General features: G+C 43.1%; 1 protein-coding gene across 8 annotated transcripts in view; it reads left to right on the top strand.

Annotated features, from left to right (window-relative positions):
- Positions 1-18,552, top strand: part of SENP2 (SUMO specific peptidase 2) — a 43,327-nt gene extending 24,775 nt beyond the window's left edge. For 6 of the 8 annotated variants that reach the window (XM_067538758.1, XM_067538756.1, XM_067538753.1 and 3 more), the window contains 10 exons: positions 2,036-2,133; positions 7,703-7,760; positions 9,245-9,299; positions 11,679-11,837; positions 13,245-13,376; positions 13,829-14,032; positions 14,164-14,243; positions 15,290-15,374; positions 16,996-17,091; positions 17,747-18,552. In XM_067538758.1, coding sequence (XP_067394859.1) covers positions 2,036-2,133; positions 7,703-7,760; positions 9,245-9,299; positions 11,679-11,837; positions 13,245-13,376; positions 13,829-14,032; positions 14,164-14,243; positions 15,290-15,374; positions 16,996-17,091; positions 17,747-17,809 — 1,030 coding nt within the window. In that variant the 3' untranslated portion in view covers positions 17,810-18,552. The remainder of the gene's footprint in view (positions 1-2,035; positions 2,134-7,702; positions 7,761-9,244; positions 9,300-11,678; positions 11,838-13,244; positions 13,377-13,828; positions 14,033-14,163; positions 14,244-15,289; positions 15,375-16,995; positions 17,092-17,746) is intronic. The other 2 variants (XM_067538752.1, XM_067538759.1) reach the window with 2 other exon arrangements.
- Positions 18,553-19,203: the final 651 nt, after the last annotated feature.

Here is a 19,203-nt window from a genome sequence, read left to right as displayed (position 1 = left end):
ATTTTTATCAATCTGCTGCTGTGGAATGCACATACGGTGTGAAGGAACAAATTTAGTGTCTTTTTAACAAAGGCTGTTCTGAGGCCTAACTATATTTTAATGAATACGTGGTCTCTTCTGACTTCCTAAGGAACTGTCACTTTGCATTATAACATTGCCATTTGTGGTTAGGCCAAAAGACCATGGCAATCATGCGTACTGAGCTGGAGTTCTTAAAGGTAACCTGCAAAGGAAGGAAAACTTGTCTGTGCCTCTATGAAGAGCTTGTGAGGTTTTAAAGAGAAGTTCCTTTTCTGAACAGAAATTCAGGTTTTTGTATACCTGTTCTTCTGGAATGCTGAGGATGTCTGGGAGCTAAGGGTTTGTTTAAACACAAGGTGTATCAGTTTTACTATACCGGCAAATGTATTAGTGTGGACAGTTATAAAGGTATAAATGTGCTTATACCAGTATCGCTGCTTTCCCTTATGAGAAGGGAAATAAGCTATACCAGTCTAAGCACACTTTATTTCCTTATAACTGCATCCCCACCAGGGGGGTGGCACCACTTTAACTAGACAATTTTTTAAAAAACTGAGTCCCCTCCCCCCCCTTAAAAGTTACCTTAATGCTCTAGAACAGTGGTTCTCAACTAGGGGTACACATACCCCTAACGGTACACAGAGGTCTTCCAGGGCATGCACCAACTCATCTAGATATTTGCCTAGTTTTACAATAGGCCACATAAAAAGCACTAGCAAAGTCAGTACAAACTAAATTTTCATATGGACAATGACTTGTTTATACTGCTCTATGTGCTATACGCTGAAATGTAAGTATAATATTTATATTCCAATTGATTTATTTTATAATTATATGATAAAAATGAGAAAGTAAGCTATTTTTCAGTAATAGTATGTTGTGACACTTTTATATTTGTCTGATTTTTGTAAGGAAGTAGTCCTTTAAGTGAGGAGATGAAACTTGGGGTGTGCAAGACCAATCAGACTCCTGTAAGGGATACAGTAGTCTGGAAGGTTGAGAGCCACTGCTCTAGAACTCAGACTTCTCTAAGCTCACAGCAACAAGTTCAAACTTCCTCCTTTTGCTGCTCGGAGAAATGAAAATTTATATTATATAGGTAACTGTAGACTAAATGAAAATAGTTGTTTGTTTACTTCTGGTATATTTAAATGATATAGAAAACAGTATTGCAAATGATTTAGTGGAGTACTTAATTCCTGTTCCCTGGACCTTTTATAACTTCGCCAAGTGAGAAGTCCATTGAAGATGGTTATAAGTCAGACTCGTTTATGAGAGACCATTAGCCTATTGTATGTCTACACTTTAAACCACTACAATGGCACAGCTGCAGTGCTTCAGTATAAACACTGTCTATACTGATAGTAGAAACCTTCCCATCAGCGTAGGTAATCCACCGCCCCATTGACCTAGCACTGTCTACACTGGGGTTAGATCAGCATAGCTGCGGATTTCTCACACCCCAAAAGACGTATCTATGTTGATTGAAGTTCCCAGTGCAGATCAGCCCTTAGAAAGAAGAGTTAGACCTGATCGAGGTTTATGCAGGGTATAATGAAAACAATTTGTCCCACAAAACAAGAGTGGCTACTTAATAAAATTAATACCAAGCTTATTTAAAGGAAATACTATTTCACATACAATGTAAATAGCCTGTAGAATTTGCTGTCTAAGAGATGATAGAATCAAATTCTGTGGCTTTTTTTAAAAGGGTGGACATTCACTCTTGGCATATTTTATACCAGGTGAAACGTAATTATGCATCAGGCTATAAATTGTTGCATGATTTGGCTAGTTGCTTTTTTGCCTTTTTTTTGGTGTAAACATCACTGAAGCTGAGAAACTTCACATTAACTTCACTAGCATTCTGTAGTACAGGCTTGTGTAGGAATGGATTATAGCTTCTTTAGAGGATTTTCATACACTGGTGACAAATAAAATATGTAGGGTCTCCTTTGAAAGAAATGCTGACTGACTTTCCTATTTTTTTTCCCTAAATCTTGCTGTATCAAAGTTCTCAAGGTTACCTCAAGGAGCCAATAAAGACTGGTGGCCACATGGAAGAACGATATCATGGAGTGAGAGTGTCTCCACTTGTGGCACTAAGGAATGGTGAGTGTGTGTGCGTGCGTGCGTGTGTGTGTAAAATCAAGTCAGGCTTATTCCCCTCAGTCAGTCTTTTAAATTAATGAAGAGTTTGTAATTAAATTCCCCTCTGCATTGGAGTCTCCTCTTGGGCTTTCAGTATGGAGGAACTGAGGTGGGTCGGGGCGACAGTGGCATTGCCTCGCATAGCCAGGGGAAGAGCCACAGTTATGAGGTGCAAACCTCATATGGTAGTGGCAAAAGCCACCAGCTCCAGCGCATTGAGCATGCACAAACCTAAGAGGAATACACTTAGGAGGAATGCATTGCATCTTGCAGAGCTACAGTTGCAGTAAGTAACCATTTCTTTCTTTAGTATCCACCTGGCTATAGTCCATTGTTCTCCCTGTCAAACTCTCTAGCTCATTATTTGAGTTATAAAGTCAGGATTATTTGCAATGGATGCCCATGTTTTGGTTTTTTTTTTTTTCATTCCTACCTGACATTAGGAAATCAACTACAGTTTTTGAAAATGTTTTGAGAGCATATGTTGGAAAATCCTTCAGAATATAATATTGGAGTATATTTTAATAGTCTCTATATCCCATAGGGACTGTCTTAACTTCTGTTGACTAGGCAGCTGTTGTTTTGACACTGCCATTATGGTGAAACTTTGGATACAGGTTTTTGTACTTTGCAAAGATCCCTACTTCTGTTTCCCTAAATTAGAGCCGTCAGTTCTTCGAGTGATGGTCCCTGTGTGGGTACACATGCTCCCAAGTCTGGAAACTCTTCAGAGCAGTGTCCGTTGACCCACACAGGTGTAGTATGTCCCCTCATACTCCTGACTGAGGATCTAAAAGATAGTGTGGGTCAATGCCTCTCCAGTTCCTTCTTACTGACACGTGGCCTACGTTGGAATTGTCCTTCACTCTGTGTAAACTATAACATAGAAAAACGATTTATAATTATTTTAACTTAGCTTAAGTAGTTTGTCTTTGGTAGTTAGTATCATATAGAATAGTTCCCCCTCCACCCTCTGGTCGGGGGAAATTTTCTCCAGTCTTAGGACTATGCCCAGAGTCGCAGGCTTCATAATTGCATCTCCTGCCCCTCGCTCCTTCTCCATCAGTGACGAACACTAGCAGTGCCTTGTACTGTCTGGGTGAAGCACATATCTCTGCAAAGTTCAGTATCTGTCGATCCTTTCCATCCAAAACTTGAAGCCCAGGAGCTCTGACTTAGAAAGTTCCTGATAGAGGATGCTGTGGGGCCGTGCTCTGATCCAGACCTGGGTGACCACCCTGTACATTGGCCTCCATCAAACAGCATTGCCATTGTAGGCATGTGTCTTTGAGAGGAGCCATTAACCCTGAAGCCAAAGGACTCTTCCTCCAGGGCTCCTCATGAGAGGAGAGGGTGCTTATATGGGCACAAAGACAGACCCTGCAGAGGACTGTCCATAAGAAGTATGTCCCCTCTCTGAGCCAGTCTAGGTTGGGTGAGACATTGCATCTGGAATCCATGGAACCAGCTCCACCGAAGACCATCAGATTGGAGAGCAAGGCATGCAAAAAGAGTGATCTGCTGGTTCTGATAGTGATTGTGGCACCAAAATGGACAGACAGATGCTCACCAGTTCAGTCTACGAGTGCAGGCCAAGACTTATAGTCTATACTATCTCATTCATCTAAAGACTCTTCAGTTGCAACAGACAAGCCAGGTCCTTCAGGCATCTCTGTTGGAACTCCCCATGCCCCAGGCTGTATAGAAATTTATGTAACACTGGAACATATATTCCTTCTCCTACGCTCAGTCTCCACTCCTTTCTGGCTCTGTTCTTCTGAGAGGTGTCTAGTCTGGAGGAGGGATCTTTACCAGCGTCTCGGGAGCAGTTTCATCTCCAACCATCAGGCAGGAGCTCCCCAGTACTGACTGAACAGTCCTCTGAATCAGAGGAGTTGGAAGAAATAGCTGCACTAGTATCTCCGTGGAGGCACAAGAGTCCCAACAGGCAGTAGAGAGCTTGTGCTTCCCATCCCTCTGGGTATGACACCCCAGGGACAGCTGGTACCAATTCCCCTGGGAGCCACTATGACTGCTGGATCCTTTCCTTTGGTCTTATTGGGGCCTGTGGGATCCCTGTGGCAGGCATCTGGACCCCCGTCACAAGTACTGCTCCTCCCCCTTTTTGCCAGCTGGTTCCATCAGTGTATGAGGAGGAAGAGCTGGACCTGGTGATGCTCCTGTCGGAACCAGTGGTGTCTTCATCAAACGAAGCTATCACTCCGTGGTCACCTTCTCTGCTGGATGACGACCATCAGCGCCAGGAGCTGTTACAAAGGATTACAGATGATTTACAGGTCCCATTAGATGAGATTCAGGACCCTTAACTGGCTCCTGGACACTGCAACCGCAGTGACCAAATCCGGTGGCCCTTCCGATTGAGGCTATACCGAAGCCAGGCAGAGCAGTATGAAGCACACCAGTATCTTGTACCCCTTCACCAAAAAGGGCCAAGAGATGTTTTGTTCCTGCCGAAGGAGCTGACTTCTTGTTTTCTCATCCTGTTTCCAATTTTTTGGTGATACAGCCAGCCATGGAAAGAGCTCAGTTGCACTAAGAGACAGCCACCACAGCAGATAAGGTCTCAGAGACTGGCCCTCCTGGGAAGGAACGTGGTTTCCTTTGCGGGGCTGCAGTTTCATATAGTTAACTATGAAATGCTGGTGAAATACAATTTAACAACAAAGTCAGGCTTGTGGATTTTAAAGGTAAACTTCCCAGAGAGGACAAAAGCCAGTTCCAGTCCCTTCTAGATGAAGGGAAGGTGGCTCTCCAGTCTATGGTAGATGCTGCAGACTGTGTCCAGGACTTTGGCCATGAGACTTGTCATGTGGAGGGACTCGTGGCTACAGTTGTCAGGGTTTCCTAGAGGTCAAAAACGCCCTCCAGGACCTCTCCTTCGGTCCAACCTTTCTAATGAAAAGATGGATGAGACGCTGACTCACTGAAGGACTTAAGATCTACTCTGCAGTGTCTGGAGACTTACACTCCAGCCCCCAGGAGGAAACATCAGAGACTGCTCTTTAGACCACCCCCTCATTACCAGTGCCCACCTCTCTCTCCACGCAAACATCAGAGGACTCAGAGGTCCTGTTTCTCAGCCTCTTCTATTGCCACAACCTCCACTCATGCCCAACCACAGGCCAAGGGCCATTTTTGACAGTGTTTGAGACCTACATACCACACTGATGCCACCCACATCTCTGGTCACCTTTGGGGGCCATCTCAGGCCTGGGCTACACTTTACCGGCAACTTCAGTGGCAATCACCAGAAGATATGCAAGCTACTCTATGCAGCTTGTGTATCTTCTGTGGACTTCCTAAAGTCTGTTCTACGCGCTGTCTCCACTACACTGCACTGACAGGAAATGCATTCCCGTCGACACAGCGTTACTCTTTTTCCAGGGGTGTATTTATTAAGTCGATTTCCAGATCAATTAAGCAGGTCTCCGCTTCCACTCAGATCCTGAGAAATCGATCTGATGGCATCGAGTTTGCCGCTGTCACTCTGTTCTCACATGGAACAATATTGCTGTGGACACTTGGGTCCTGCAGATTATCCATCAGGGATATTCCATAGTTTCTCTCCTCCTCTCCTCACAAATCCCCTCTCCAGGCCTCCTCCTGGGATTACTCTCACCAATTTATTCTTCACTAGAAGGCGATAGAACCCATCCTGCTTCAGTACCAGGAGAAAATTCTACTCATATTTCCTAATCCCAAAAAAAGACGGAGGGTGGGGACGCATCCTGGACCTTTGACAATTTAGCATCTTTATCTGAAAGCTGAAATTCAGGATGATAGATGCCAGCATAATCCCCTCCCTTCAGGAAGGGATGTGGTTCACAGCTCTCGACATGAACGTTCACAGGAAAATATGATTCCTTCACTCATCCCACAAGAAGTTCCTGTGTTTCTGGGTGGGACAGAAACACTGCCACTTTTGGGTACTTCCCTTTGGACTCGCTATGGCACCCAGGGATTCACACAATTTTTCTTTGTGGTAGCAGCCCAGGTGAGGTGCTAGGGCTGTCAGTGTTCCCATACCTAGACGAGTGGCTCCTGGTAGGCCAGTCTCATCATGAAGTCACATCAGTGACAGGATCTTTTTGACAACGTCTCGCCACTTTAGGAATTTTGTATAAATAAATAAAAGTCCATTTTGCCATCCACAAGGACAATAAACTTTATAAGAGCATGGCTGAACTCAGTCTCTGCAAGAGCATTTTTCCCCACAGATGGATTTTGCGTGATGAGCAACCAGATTTCTCACATCACCCTCAAACCGTGAACTGTAGTGCACCAGTGTGTTTCACAGTTGGGCCACGTGGACGCATGTACCTATGTGATGCCATTTGCCAGACTCCACTTGTGGTGTCTGCAAGCTTGGCTCCATTCCACTTACCAGCCAAACCAAGACTGCATTGACTCCAAGGTGGCTGTTCCTGCCAGAGTTCTTTCTTCCCTTGCTTGGTGGTCGAATCCAAACAAAGTCATGGTGGGTGGGGATTTCTCTCAGCCCTCCTATCTCAAGACTGTTTGAGTTCCATATCAATCAGATAATACACTTACCTGTATTTTCCCAGAAACCCTATGTTTCTTCCAAAGACAAGACTTCAATGTCTTGAGATCAGGTGCACCCTGGCATTCTACCTGCAAAGAACCAAATTCATTAGAAAATCTCCAAGACTCTTTATTGCCATATCAGAAAGATCACATGGGCAAGCCATATCCTCCCAGAGGATTTCTCAAGTGGGTTTTCAGCTGCATCTTAGAATGTTACAAAATAGCAAAATTCCCATCCCTCGAGCACAAGCTGCCTCCAAGCATCCCTGTCAGATGGTCCGCTGCAGGATACTTGCAGAGCAGCAGCTTGGAGTTCTGTCCACACATTCGTGACGCACTATGCTCTAGTCCAAGCAGCACCTGCAGACATAGCTCTAGGAATGGCAGTGCTACAGGCAACTCTGCTGCCACCTTCCTTGCGTCCTTGTCCAGTCTGAACACTGCTTTCCAGTCACCCTCATTGGAATACATGTAGGGATCAGCACATTAAGAAGAAAAGACTACTTACTGTAACTGGAGGTTCTTTGAGCTTGTATGGTCCCTCTCTGTATTCCACCACCCGCCCTCCGTCTCCTCTGCTTTGGAGCCAGTTGGATTGCAGTAAGGAGGAGGAACTGGAGAGGGCCCACATTGCCTTTTGTGCCCTTGGTTAGAAGCACAAGGGGAGCTACTGCACACGTGCAGGTCAACAGACACTGCTTTGAAGAATTTTTGGACTTGGGCGCATGCATACCCACGTGGGATACAGACAAGGACCACATGTCTCAAAGAACCGCCAGTTACAGCAAGTAATCTCCATTTTCTGGGTATGCTCTTCAAAAAGCTTATCTGTTAGTGCTGCAACTTTGTGCTAGTGATCAACTCAAGTCATATGCAATATAACCTGCAAACTGGCAGATTTACACTTCTGATCCTGATTAGTTGACGTTTTCAAGTCATACTTTCTTATCCTTCTTCCATGCAGGTATCAGAGGTGCTGAAACTCGAGGCCCACTCTGGTCTCGCAGAAGTGACCTGAGCAGGTACAAAATCTCTCCCAGTTGCATTCCTCCTTGTGTTCAGCTTCCTGTGTTTTTTGGCTTCCAGCCTCATGTTTTTATGTTAATATCTGTGGGAGGAGAAGGAAAAATTCATGTGCAGCACCTGCAGATGCTGAGATCTCTTTGGAGGGACTCAATAAATTATGGAACATAGCCATGTAATGGGCATCTTATGCAGGATGTGCTACACTATCATATTGTCAACACACAACTGCATCAAAGAAGTCTTGGAGGGAGGGGATTTAAAGCAGGACATCTGGATAGCAAGGTAAGGGATAGTTATAGCTCTAGAAAGTGAGGAAAGCAGCCGGGCTTTTTGGTACTTAGCTGAAAGGAATGTCGCCTGTCTCTCCCTTGGGTGAGCAGGATTAGAGATCAGTGTAAATAGCTGCTTTGTGGGCAGAAGCATAAACTCTCACTGGTTCTCACTCTGATCTGCAGAAGTCATAGTGCATGATATCATAGAAACAAGGTGGGTGAGATAATATCTTTTATTGACCAACTTCTGCTAGTGAGACAGACAAACATTCAAACCACACAGAGCTCTTCAAGTCTGGGAAAGGTACTCCTTGCATCACAGCTAAATGCAAGATGGGACAGATTGTTCAGCATAAGGTAGGTAGAGTGGTCTGTTAACACCTCTACAGTCAGAGGACCAAAAGGGGGGTTAGTGGGTTACAGATTGTTGTAATAATCCATAAATCCAGTCTCTCTTTTCAGTCCATGATTTTCAGTATCTAGCAAGCATTATTTAAGTTAAGGATCAGTGTTGGTACAAGAACAAATGGATATAAATAGGCTATCAACAAGATTAGGTTTGAAATTAGACAAAGGTTTCTGACCATCAGAGAAGTGAAGTTGTGGAACAGCCTCCAAAGGGCAGCACTGGGGACTAAAAAACCTAACTGGTTTCAAGACTGAGCTTGATAAACTTATGGAGGGGATGGTATGATGACATTTTTACTGCATCACAGTAGCTCAGCCTAATTTTTACATGTAGACCAGGCCTAACTCAGTGCTCAATTCTAGTTACAGCAAGCCAACTGTATCTGGATACATACCCTTCCAATAAACTAATACTTCCTTTTCATGAGGAATTTTTCATTTATATTACAAAAAACTTTTCAATTCATGATTGTCCTGCAATCTATCTTAACTTTAAGCTACATCTTGCATCCTTATTTTAGCCATGCTTAGATACTAGCCACAGTTCCCTACTGTTGATGGGTATTTCCAGCTTTCCTTCCCTTTGCCTTTTCCTCCTTCCCCATCTACATCCCCTCAAAATATTGGTGCTATAGAATGGGTCAAGTTAAACTCTTGTTCTTCTTGCACGCTAGTCCGATTCCATCCCCATAAAAAGCAATTCCCAACCCTCCCCACTCCCTCACTGACTCCTTACCCCAAAGGTAACTTAATAAGTAAATATCCCTAGTTTTGAAACTCTGCCTGTTTTTGTCTCCAAGATCTCAGACTTCAGCCTCTGAAACTGAAACGATGGTTGGACAGAAAAATGAAGGGGTACGTTTGGAAGCTCCAGCTTTTTCCCTCTTTTTGAAAAATATGCTGTCTACTAAACTGTGCACTGAACCCTAATTGTGCGCTTCCTTCCTTGAGCATCTGACAGACTAGTGTGCTTAACCCAGTAGCATGTGTTTTTTCTCTTTCTGCCGCTTATGGAATATAGGGAGGGTGGGAGAATCTGAGCTTGGTTCAGCATGCTGCATCTCCTCAATTTCTCTTTTGTCTATCTTGGAAGCTGATCGGCAAACCCCCAAGCAGGTAGCATTTATTGGATTTCATCCACATCACCGTTGGATACACTATTGCATCATCAGTCTTTTCTCAAATAAATAGATCTTGCTTAAGGAGGGTTACTTTTTTCTGAGTCTTGTCTCTGAGATCAAGCTTGGCGCCACAGGTAAAAATCCAGTTTGTAAGCAAACTTTTTTTTCTAACTATGCAGATTCTTTCAGGATTGCTGTATTTAACTTCATTTTAATTTTAATTTTGATTGCCTAAACTAGAAATACAACGCCACTCTGCTTACATACAGTTATGTGCACCTGTATTTCCCCTGCTGCATGGGTGGGAGAGTGGAATGTGTCTAAAAACTGTCTATTTTTCAAAAAAAGTAAGCTGGGATCTCAGGAAAACTTACACTGACTAAAACAGAGAAGTACCAAGCTTGGGTACCGAACTGCCTTTGTCACATGCGCAGCCCATGTGGGATTGAAAGACTTCTTTTTTAAAAAAACAAAAAACTGAAGCCCAACTTTGTAGCCCTTTATAGTGGCAAGGAACCTCACAAATACAAATTGTTGCTGTACATCTCTACTTTAGTAGGCTGTTGATGTTATCTCATATGGCCTTCTAAACAAATGAGAGAAATATAGGCAATATCGGGGGGGAGGTCTCAAACGTTTTTGCTGGGCCTCCTTTGAAAATATTTCAGACTATGACGACCCTCCCAAAAGAGTGAGGACTCCCCTCATGCCAGCATGTGTGGGGGCTGATAGGTCATAGCCCCCTATAATAACCTTGCACGCCCCAGTGGGTCACGACCCCCAGTTTGAGAACCCCTGGGCTAGATGAATCTACTATAAGGTGGGTACACAACTGGTTGGAAAACCATACTCCAAGTAGGTAGTTATCAGTGGTTCACAGTCAGGCTGGAAGGGTGGGGGGGTCTCAGGGATTAGTTCTGGGTCTGGTTCTGTTCAAGATCTTCATAAATTATTTGGATTATGGCAGAGAGTACACTTATAAAATACCAAGTTGGGAGGGGTTGGAAGTGCTTTAAAGGACAGGATTAGAAGTCCAGACTTTGAGAAATGGCCTGAAATAAATAGGATGAAATTGAATTAGGACAAATATAAAGTAGTATGCTCTAGGAAGGAATAATCAATTGCACAAATACAAAATGGGAAGAAGTACTGCAGAAAAGGATCTGGAGGTCACGGGGGATCACAAACTAAATGAGTCAGCAATGTCATACTATTGCAGGAAAAATCAACAACCATTCTCAGATGTATTATCAGGAGTTTTGTAAGCAAAACATAAGTAATTCTTCCACTCTACTCAACATTGATAAGGCCTCTGTCAGAGTACTGTGTCCAGTTCTGGGCACCACGCTTTGGGAAATGTAGAAAGTCCAGAGGAGAGCAACACAAATGATTAAAAGTCTAGAAAACCTGACATATGAGGAAAAATTGGGTTTGTTTAGTCTGGAGAAGAGAAGACATAATGGGGACATAGTCTTCAAGTATCTAGAAGTTTGTTATAAAGGGTGATAATTTATTTTCCATATCCACTGAAGATAGGACAAGAAGTAATGAATGGGCTTTAAATTGCAGGAAGGGAGATTTACGTTAGACATTAGGAAAAAGTTCCTGTAAATTAAGGGAAGTTAAACACTGAAACAAATTACCTAGGGAGGTTGTGGAATATCCACTATTGGAGGTTTTAGGAACAGATTAGATAAACACCTTTCAGGGATGGTCTAGACTTAATCCTGCCTCAGAGCAGGGGACTGGATGATCTATGGAAGTCCCTTCCACTCCTACATTTCTGTGATTGTCTTCCTGGGTCTGAAAGCGGCCAGAAACCGGACTTTCCTCTTGCCCACGATCGGCTATTAACTCTAAATCCTAACAACTTCAGTCTAAAGCATTTGAAAATTGGCACATTTAATGGAAGTGTGCTGAATCCTAATTATTCCTCACCTGACTCTGAATGAGAGCTAGACTGAGTTTTTAATTCTATCTGGGTGGAGTCTTGACAGTGGGGAGTATTTGCTGGGTTTTTCCATTTGATATTTGAACAAGACTGTCACAGTATGCACTCCAACAAATCATAATCTCCTGTTTACATGCTATGAAGCTTCCTTTTGTGTAACAGAGATGGCTGGAGACTGACCTGTCGAAGGAGGTGTCGGTTCGGTTATGCCTGGGCAGTAGAAGCTCTCCATTAGCCAGAAGGCCAACTGCACTTGTGGTAAAAGAACAGAAGTGCCCAGGCCCAGAAAAGAGCACAGAACGTCTTCCTGAACTCTCAGAGGTACGAGGCCTTTTTTGGCTTTTTGGTTTGAAGAGATGAACTAAAATGGATGGAGTAATTCAGGCTTATTACAAGCTTTTTGTGTGTTCATCTGACATTCACTAATGTACCAACCCTGTGCAAGAAGGATCAGGGATTCTAAGTGCCCCTTCTAAGGTGAATTTTGGCTGCCTTTGTCTTTCAGATAGTTAGTTGTGTGCCCTCTAATCGCCTGGAACAAGGCCATTCTTGCCAGTCCACGAACATCTGACTTGCAAGGGATTAGCAAAATAAATGGATGCTTTTGCTCATGCCTTTATAAAAGTGCCTGATTACTTTGTGTGTACCTTGGTAGATGCTACAGTAGAAGAGACGAGCATTTTCCTTATTCGTTAGCTCAACTCAATCAAAAAAGTGTGTTTTTTGTTTTTGTGTTCACAAAGCAAAATCCCTTTTCTATCAGCAGTGAGATTAAACATTACTTAGACTTCTCTGTTTGCATCCATGGCAGCTCTAGGAGTGTTTTGTATGCTGAAATACAAAATACAGACAGACTTCATGACTGTCAATGTGGCCTCCAATACAGCCACTTTAACACTCCCTTTCATTCCCCCTCAGATGTCTGGGGGAGTTAGGTCAGTCTGCCTCAAAAGTCACCAAATCTAGACTCCTGTAAACTAAGATGAGAAATGAGTTTGAGCTGAGAATGCCTTGCTATCAGCCTCGTTCCAATTAAACCAAGTGGTGGTTGGCTGACTTATGAGGATCACAAAGGCCACCGTGCTGCATTAAGGGGACAGATGGTTTTCTCTTTGAAACTCTCTCTTTTTCTTGTCCTGTCTTCCGCTGTGCTCTATTGTCTGCTAATTTACATGTTTTGGATTTTTTCTATTCTTACATACCTGTCTCTTACTCTGGCTGAACTGCATAGACTGTGAAACACTTGCAATACTGGTTTTAGTCTTTACTGAAGTCTATCAAGCCTTTTGAACCCCCATTATCCCTTTTAATCCTCAAGGAAATGACTGAACTGCCAAATCAAAGAGCCAGTGTAAACTTAGCCATAGTTCTGAGCTGGGTAAAGTGGTAAATCAAAATGACTGAAGCACCACTTAAAATAGCTTAAAAATGTAATCCTCTGAGTTACTAGCATGAAGTGCAGGTTTTAGTGCATGCACCTGTGTAGTGCCTTAATGTACAAACTTAACAGATAAAGCTACCAAAGCTAACGATCCTCTGCTCTGAAAATAACACTGGTATCCTTGGCTCCCCTGTGCCACATGGTAGTCAATTTCTTCCTCCTTTAGCAGGCTAAATCCTCTACTGGTTTTCACTTTCAGTTTAGTGTGGTGCACCAGTTGGCATGCTCAATATAAGTCCTGAACTAGGGTGTTCTTGCTAGTCACATCATGGAATTGCTCATTTCAGGACATGGAAAGAGAAATCACTAATGCATTAGGCCATGGCCAACAAGATGAGATCTTGAGCAGCGCCTTTAAATTAAAGGTCACCCGTGGGGATATCCAGACACTGAGGAACCATAACTGGCTCAACGATGAGGTAAAATTAATCCGATGGGAATGTTTGTTCTGCTTGCGCGCATATATATATTAAAATGTGCCCCCAACTTTCTCTGAACCTGACATTTAGCTGTTTTAATTTCCTGACCCATATTCCAGTTCCTATAGGAATATCCATAGAGTTCTGAAATCTGGGCCTTTAAGATGGGGCAATATTCCTGAAAATATCTCCATCCTATATTATACTGCTTTCAAGAGTTAGTCAAATCTGAGCCTAAGTTAATTGCCATGGTGAGTGAGTGATATAACAAGTGTTTAATGCAGGACTCAGAGGAAGGGAGCTAGTTCCAGTCAGGTTCTAAGATGCCTGAAGTCAGAGTGGTCTCTGGAGACAGCAAATTCTGAAGAGCCCACTGGATAAGTCTTATCTTTAGCAGACAAATATCAATATGTCCTCATCATTCTCTGAGCTCTACTCTCTCTATTATATAGGTAATCAATTTCTACATGAATCTTCTGGTGGAGAGAAATAAGCAGCAGGGATTTCCGGTGCTTCATGCTTTCAGTACTTTCTTCTACCCCAAATTAATTTCCGGGGGTTACCAAGCAGTAAAAAGATGGACCAAAGGTGTGGATCTCTTCAAGCAAGACCTCATCTTTGTGCCCATTCACCTGAGGGTACATTGGGGATTAGTGGTGAGTCAAATTGGCCCATCCTTGGAATTGGAAGAGAGGAAAACTAGAAAAGGCTTTAGTTCTTGGTCTGTAGGTAGCATAGAGTCTTTGGATGTATGTCTGTTGCACCATTACCTGTCTTTCAATAACAGGTAATAGATGTCAGAAGAAAGACCATCAAATATTTTGACTCGATGGGACAAAGAGGCCACAGTATCTGTGAGATTTTGCTGTAAGTACATGCTTAGTGAATACATTATTGCATTTCACATGTATGGGAAGGGTTTCCAGAATCACTCACTGGAAAATGTGATTTACGTTTAACACAAGACTTCCCCTAATGATCAAGAATCTCTTCTCGGTCTGGTCACTGACAGTAATGTGCAAATTGTAACATCATCCAGTTGCTAAGTATATTCTGTCCTCCCTGAAAGATTCATAGACTATAAGGTCAGAAGGGACCATTATGATCATCTAGTCTGACTTCCTGCATTCGAGTATGTCTTGTGGGTGAACCACCTTTGAATGACCTATTAAAGCTCTCATGTCAATAGAAAGACAGTCCAAGTCTTTAAGAACATAACCTTAACACTCTTCATAGGACCCAAACCCCCTCACACAACTTCGATTATTTTCCTAGGAGATATTGACATCCTCTGTTATCAATGAGATTTACTTTCTAGTTCTTTCTCCCTTTTTTGCAACTCTTAAGTAACCGACCAAATTGCATTAAACACATTAATCCTCTTCTATGTTCTACTGGAGACATCTGAGTTAATTTTTATGTACACCATAATCATTCTTTCAGTGTGTTGTAGTTTGTTTGGAACTGACTCCTCTTCTGCTCCAGTACTCCTGTTTCAAGTGTTAAAAAAAATTTCCCTGTACTTTCCCTCCATCCCTTCCCCAACTCTGCTCAGGACTGACTTCTGAGGAAAGGGTCTGTGTGATCTTCTGAATCATTACCAATCTCTCATGCACTTCACTTTTCATGGCATTACCCAAGCTGAGACCCCAATTCAGCATAGCATGGCTGCAGCATTACCTGTGAAGTCTCTACTTTAGAGATTTTAGATCAGAAATTAATGTGAATAGTTCCTGGCACATGCAGGTTTAACTTTATTACATGGCATGCTTATCCTATAATCCTTCCAGGTATTTGGGGTCATTGGTGTGTAATTAGTAAAGACCTTGTCTGACAATTTTACAGACCATTGGCCTAAAATATGAAGACATATGATTAGAAAAGTCTGTTACCTCTTTTGTTTTGTTGAACAGCCAATATCTGCAGGAAGAAAGCAAAGCCAAGAGGAACCTAGATATCGATCCTTCAGAGTGGACACTTTACAGCATGAAATCACATGTATGTGAACAACGTTTGGGTCTGATCTGTGTCTGTAGCCCAACACCACCACTGCCTCAAAGAGAAACCATTCTAAGTTTTGAATGGATGTTCATGGGTGTATTTCTCTATTGCCAATAATACACCAACCCAAACTGGACACAGGAAACAATGTTGGGATGGAATCTTTAGCAGTGGCTTATTTACTTGATTGGCCTTGTTCTGGCTGAACACTGCTTCTTTCCTGACTCAGTTCAGAGGTGAAAAAATTGCTGGCAATCTGGAGTGGACTAGAGTCCTAGGAACACCCATCCAGCTTTCATCATGTGGTCCAATAAACTGGTACTATGTCCAAGAAAAATATCTAAATGTCTCTCGAATGCCATTATTCCTTACCTAGGACTAAACCATAATTGTTTTAAGACGCATGCTGATGCGTGAAAGATGTCCAACAGTTGCTGTCCCAGACCAGTTCCTACACGGGAACAATGTACAGTAGTTGATCTTTTCTGCTTGTGCTTACTGTATTTCTTGGATTACAGCTGTGAATCTGGCTTTGAACTTTTGGCAATATTACAGTATTAGGATTGTAGCACATGTTTTTAAAAAGATTTTGCATTGTAGGTAGCTTTTTGTTAGTGCTGTTTTGAGAGAGGTACTACTTTCCTCCTTAATACTGTTTCACATCACTGCTATTGTCCATGCTCGACCTAGAATCTTCTAAAATGTAAATGTCCTGTCATGTTCTCCAGATAGCTTTGTCTGTATAGATCCTCCACCCCCCGGGTTTGTCACTATTCAGTTTGGGTTCAGAGGAAGAAAACAAAATGGAAGGTGCCTGGTGGCAGGGTGTGTTCTAAGTGAAAACTTGTTCTGAGCCAGAATTGCTCTGCCCAAGCTCTCAAAGCTTTCCAGAGTCAGAGCAACTCGGGATGCCCGTGGAGCTGTGAACTCCAGATGCAGGAGAATAACTCCTGTTGCTTTGTTCCCAAGCAGTAGCAATTCATCGAATGCCTCCCATGCATTAGTCCTTCCCTTGGTTAATTGGGTTGTTGTCTTGCCCTGGGTCACTGGAGAACAAGCTGACAGTGGCAGTTCTGATTTGTAGCTCACGTTTTGTGGGGAGGGAATTAAAGATCAGCGCTAAATTCCCCCCACATGCAATTTCCACTAGGATCATTGTGCTTTAATAGTTGTCATTGTGCAGACTGGGAATTCCCTCCTCCCCTCAGTCACTTGCACAAAGCACAAACTCAGGAGTAGTGGGGAAATTTGTATCTTTTCTATTAAACAGTTATGGTAGGGTCCAAAAACCCCACCGGGACCAGGGGCCCATTGTACAAACCTAGATAAGGACATTCTGGCCCTGGGAAGCTTACACTCTAAAGACTGGACAGGTGCGTTCCATACCAGCAAATGGAACATGGTGAATAATTGGTATAGCTTTAGTTACATGCTTTGGGAGGGGGTGTTAAAGTTTTTCCAGGCATGGAGGACAAATACAAGAAAGCTCATTAAAATGCTGGTACACAGTATTGACGATAACGCATTGCGTATCTGTAAGAAAAGCAGCTTTTTAAAGTAAGATGAAGGGACTAATATGCAACCATCTCCCTCTCTTACTCCTACCACTTACCCTTAGGAAATCCCACAGCAGTTGAATGGAAGTGACTGTGGGATGTTTGCCTGTAAATACGCGGACTATATCTCCAGAGACAAACCTATCACTTTCACTCAGGTGAGTAAAGCTCCCAAGCTGACTTGATGCTTCAGTTCTCAGTGCATGTTTTCCCTCCCACCTCTTGTGTGATTCGGCTAGTTAAATTGTGAGCTCTCTGAGGCGGGGCCATCTCTGACTATACAGAACCTACCACTATGGGCCCTGATCTTGGTTAGGGCCTCCAGGTGCTGCTGTAATACTGACAAGTACGCCTTTCCAGCCCTGTGAGCTGTGGTCCTTGCCTTTACTTACGTCCATTGGCCACACATCACATATCAGTCCTCTGGTGCAGGGGGCTGGAGCTGGTGGGTTTGTAGTGGTAGGCTTGACCTTCATGATGGCGTCTTTCCGAATAGCTGTTTCACAGATTAAAATATTGGCTGTTTTCAGCTGCATTGGCTTTTCTTAAAGGACTTGCAAATTTTCAATCATGACATTAGTGTTTGCCGTTAAAGTCAGCGTTTGCCAGAGCAATGTGTTTTCTGTGCCTTTAGTGTAGGGGAAAGCTGTGGTATCAAATACCATTGCACGGGAACTCTGGCAAATGTTGATTGCTCAAACATTGACTGTCATGGTCATTATAATGTACTGCTTACAAAGTTTGTACAGATTCTCTGATTCTGATGCCCTTTACTCTGGTTCATTGTTTAATAGAGGATGTTTTTTATTTTAGCACCACATGCCTCACTTCCGGAAAAAGATGGTATGGGAGATACTTCATCAACAGCTGCTGTGACGCCAGGGCTGAGACATACTTGGATGGCAGTTCAGTAATCCACCACGTGACGATGATTAGCTCTTGGCTTAAGGAATTTGTTTGCCTTATTTCAAAAGGCACCTGGACTATCAGCTTTCTCTCCTCAGAGTAGGCTGTAAAGTGGTGGTTTTGTCCACTCCAGAGAATTACGTTTGTTTGGAATACGCTAACGAATCCTGACTGCAAAACAAAGAGATCTCTGCAGCCTCTGAGCTGTGACATCCGAAGGGAATGAAGTGGGTGGTTAAGAACCAACTGGTACTATCAGTGCTTGTTGCTGGAGACTGGCAACTTCACTGCAGCCATTAGAACTGTGTAGCAAACTCTGGCTGGCATAGGACAGCATCCTGTATTACGCAGAACTGTCAGACTAGCTAAAATCACCGTCCCAGGAATGATGTGTTTAGTTACTGTTCCAAGGAGAGTTTTGATTTGTTTCTGGCCGATAAACTCCACTTGATTCCAAAAACTGGATTTGTAAAGACCCTAGGAAGGAAGGCACTTCCTTTTTGATTTGTAACAAATCCATAGTGAAGCCCCTGTAGCTGGGGTTCAGAATTTTCAAGAGACTGTCCCATGTGAAAATGAATATTTATTTTTTCTTTATTAAAATGGAAGTGTGCTGTAACTTATGGAAGGATTCCTTCCTGAACTAAAACCTGCAGGAAGAGAATCAGAGTAAATTTGCAGTTCTTTTCAAAATATATTTTTTGCATGGCAAAGTTGGTTTCCAGTTCAGTTTGATGTAAATGTGTTGTTCCATTGGAGGTCTGGAAGAGTTTTAAGATGAAGGGTATAATAATGGAGGAGGCTGAATACCCTGCACCAGCAGATAACAGGGGAATGGAAATTATTCAGAATATGGGAGTTGAAGGCTGTAAGTGGGGAAGGGGAGACGAAGGATGGCCCAGTGGTTAGGGAATTAGCCTGGGATTTGGGAGACTGGGTTCAGTTCCTCACTCTGCCACAGATTGCCTGTGGGACCTTGGGTGTGTCACTCTCTCTGCCTCAGTTCCCTGTCTGTAAGGGGGGAGAATAACCTCCCTTGTGTCACGGGATAGTGAGCAAAACCTGTAATGGTTGTGAGGCACTTGGATACTAGAAGAGGATATGCTTCCACATTGCCTTCATTCGGCTCTTTGACTAGCTTTCCAATCACTAAGCAGCACTCACAGCATCCTTGGAAAAAACACAGCAGCTAGTATTATCCCTAGCGTGCAGATGCCCAGAGGGGTGACGTTTAGGTGAGATTCTAAAATTGAATGGCACATGACTTACCCACAAGATCATCTTTATAAGCAGCATATGTAAGTGGAGATGACACTTTCCACAATAGACAGATGTTACTAGAGGAGGGAAACAAAAAGATGGTT

Source organism: Emydura macquarii, unplaced genomic scaffold, assembly GCF_026122565.2.
Source record: "Emydura macquarii macquarii isolate MOO-44397 ecotype Brisbane River unplaced genomic scaffold, CSIRO-AGI_Emac_v2 contig_499, whole genome shotgun sequence".
Taxonomy (NCBI): domain Eukaryota; kingdom Metazoa; phylum Chordata; order Testudines; family Chelidae; genus Emydura; species Emydura macquarii.
The sequence above is the reverse complement of the archived record's forward strand: the minus strand, read 5'-3'. Positions and strand labels throughout refer to the sequence as shown.